This window comes from Dipodomys ordii, unplaced genomic scaffold (assembly GCF_000151885.1).
Source record: "Dipodomys ordii isolate 6190 unplaced genomic scaffold, Dord_2.0 Scaffold243, whole genome shotgun sequence".
NCBI lineage: Eukaryota > Metazoa > Chordata > Mammalia > Rodentia > Heteromyidae > Dipodomys > Dipodomys ordii.
Genome location: NW_012267459.1, coordinates 831,213 through 834,498, shown reverse-complemented (window position 1 = coordinate 834,498; position 3,286 = coordinate 831,213). Strand labels below are relative to the sequence as shown.

The 3,286-nt window shown below is 45.0% G+C and overlaps 1 protein-coding gene across 1 annotated transcript in view; it reads right to left on the bottom strand.

Moving 5' to 3' along the window:
- Nucleotides 1-2,038, bottom strand: part of LOC106000807 (zinc finger protein 284-like) — a 7,978-nt gene extending 5,940 nt beyond the window's left edge. Inside the window, exon 1 of the mRNA XM_013036043.1 lies at nt 1,976-2,038. Within this exon, the coding sequence (XP_012891497.1) occupies nt 1,976-2,038 (63 nt within the window). The remainder of the gene's footprint in view (nt 1-1,975) is intronic.
- Between the last annotated feature and the right edge of the window lie 1,248 nt (nt 2,039-3,286).

Below are 3,286 nucleotides of genomic sequence, written 5' to 3'. Positions count from 1 at the left end.
AAGTGGTGCTGTGGCTCAAGTGGTAGAGTGCTAGCCTTGAGCTGAAGAGCTGAGGGACAGCGCCCAGGCCCAGAGTTCAGGCCCCACAACCGGACCCCAAAAAAAAAAGAAACATTTTCTCCTTCAGAAACACTTTCATGAAACACTTTCCTAGAATCTTTGAGGGCTGTGACCTGTGCTCCATTCATCTTCTGTCACTTATGACAACTAATGTGTGATTTTGGAACACTGCTTAATTCTCCAGCACCCTGCAATTCAGTTTTCACACCGCTCAGGCTTAATTCAATCTGCACAAGTGCTAGAATCTGTCACACTTATACAGTCTCCATCCAGTCCTTAACATGATTTGCCTATCTGGTACCTAGTCCTGTCCTCAATCCCATGGTGCTTATACTGGGACTAGTGCTTGTAAGGGCCTAGTGCTGTGTCCCTGAAGCTGTTTTGAAGTCTCATGGACTTTCTTTTTTGTTGGTGGTGGTGGTGGTCATGGGACTTGAACTCTGAGCTCAGGCTCTATCCCGGTGCTCTTCAGCTCAAGGCTAGCGCTCTACCACTTGAGCCACAGCACCACTTCCGGTTTTCTGGTGGTTAATTGGAGATAAGAGTCTCACAGACATTCCTACATGGGCTGGGTTTGAACTGTGATCCTCAGATCTCAGCCTTCTGAGTACCTAGGATTGCAGGCGTGAGCCACTAGCACCCCACTGTCTAATGGACTTTCATACCCAAGATAACGGAGGTCTTTAGAGCTCAGCATCCTGAGTAGTGAGGGTTACGCCATGGTTGCCAGGCTTCCTGTCCCCTCTTTAAAGCTACAGACAGGTGTCACTTTGTGACAGTTCATTTCCATGCATTCACACATTTGCAAGCAGCTTATGGAAAGAATCAAAGACACTCCTATTAGTTATCAAATTTCAAGGCACTTTAGGATCTCTGTGCCAGAAATATACTTTGTATAGTCTCACTTTTGGGTGCGTGTGTGTGTGAGTGTGTGTGTGTGCACGTGTGCAGGATTGGGTTTAAACTAAAGGCCTAGATATTGTCTTTTAGCTTTTTTGTGCAAAGCTTGTGCTCTACCACTTGTGTTTGTTCTTTAAAGACTATGACCTGTGCTGTCCTAGTCTGCTATGGCTTTTAACTACTCTATGCGGTGTTTTAGAACACTAATCAGTCATCCACCATCTGAGTGTCTTATTATTCAATTCTGACACCACTTACACTGAGCATAATCTGTGCAAATTTTGTAATCAGTCCAAGTCTCATGATAAATGTTTAAACACTTATCTCCAATAAAACAACAAAAAGATAGATGTAGATGTGTAGTTCAAGTGGTAGAGTGCTAGCCTTAACAAACAATCTGAGAGACAGCATCTAAGTCCAACCTTCAGTTCCCTGAATACATAAAGCATTTCTAGAGTAGGCACTACTTTTACTATCCTACACCATGCCTCCACTCCAATTTGATTCTACCCTTACCTTCATTAGAAAAAAAAAAAAAGATAGTTTCTCCCAAACAAGGTTTCCTCCTATTAATACTCGCATAAATCAGTCATGGTCACATATAAATCAACCTTTCACTTAAGAATCAACATCTGGCCCCTGCCTGCCTCCAGAAATGTGGCTAATTGTTGCAGCAGCTTTTCTGCCTCCCCTCTGGGCCAGACCTCTCTCTCCTAGCTGGTCCTGGGGCTGCTCAGGGCTTAGGAGCTGCTCCCCTTTTGGCCCTCCAACCCATCTGGGACTGAACCCTTGCCCTTCACGAGGTCCTCATCAGGGCAGGGACCAGGGATATTTTCTTGCATGTAACCTGCTGTTCATGATGATGCCAAGGATGGTATCAAGCTCCTGGGCTCAAGATATTCTTTTACATCAGCCCCACAAGTAGCTGGGATGATAGAATCTTGCAAGCAGGGTTTTATGCAGTGTCTTCAGCCTATCTGAATACATATCAAGCTGTATGATAGCTGGATTTTACGGCCTCTTCATAATTCTGATTCGTCTGAGAATGGAGAACTGGATGACAAGCCTCCAGCACCATCCCATGTTCTGATGAGCTATTTTGTACCAGAGGTAAAGATTCTTTTTTGGTTTTTGTTTTGCCGGTCGTGGGGCCTGAACTCTGGGCCTGGGCGCTGGCCCTCAGATCTTCAGCTCAAGGCTAGCTTTCTACCACTTGAGCCACAGCGCCACTTCTGGCTTTTTCTGCTTATGTGGTGCTGAGGAATTGAACCCAGGGCCTCATGCATGCAAGGCAAATACTCTACCACTGAGCCACCTTCCCCAGCCTAGTAAAGATTCTTTATCAGCCATTTTCAGACTTGTGCCTCTGGTTGGGCTGGGGAAGGAGAGATAAAAATCAGGAATAATGGGCTGGGAAGGTGGCTCAGTGGCAGAGCGCTTGCTTTGCATGCATGAGGCCCTGGGTTTGATTCCTTAGCACCACATAAGCCAAAAGGAAAAAGCCGGAAGTGACACTGTGGCTCAAGTGGTAGGGCACTAGCCTTGAGCTGAAGAGCTGAGGGACAGTGCCCAGGCCCAGAGTTCAGGCCCCACGACCAGACCCCCCCCAAAAAATCAGGAATAATATTTATATTTCTCCAGCACTGATAAAGCAAGTAAAAAGAAAGAAAGGGAACCACCAGAGAATTCTCCATCAACTGATTTTGTTGGCTTTGAAACTGTTACTGAAGTATTTACTGGCATGCCACAACAGTGGGCCAATTTAGACTTCAAATATCACCAAACTAGAGTAATATGAGTGAGTATCTGTAGGCTATGCTGAGTGTCTTCAAGTCCTATAACCCTAACACCATCAAGCAGAAACACCTGAGTTTTAATCCTCCAGATAAAGATAGCTTCCTTTCAGGTCACCAGCACTGCATAGCCCAGTTAGAATAGCTATAATCAAGAAATCTCATAAAACAGATGCTGGAGGAGCTGTGACCAAAAGGGAACCCTACTGCATTGTCGGTGGGAGTGTAAACTTGCTCAACCACTTAGGAAAGTAGTATGGAGGTTCCTCAAAAGACTCCACATAGAGCTCCCCTATGACCCAGCAATCCCACTTTTGGGTATTTACCCAAACAATCACAAAAAATGCTATACTAATGTGATCAGCACGGCTATGTTTATTGCAGCATTATTTACTATAGCAAAGATATGGAACCAACCCAGATGCCTCTCAGTAGATGAATGGATCAAGAAAATGTGGTATATATACACAGTGGAATTCTATGCCTCCATCAGAAAGAATGACTTCGCCCCATTTGTTAGGAAATGGAAAGAC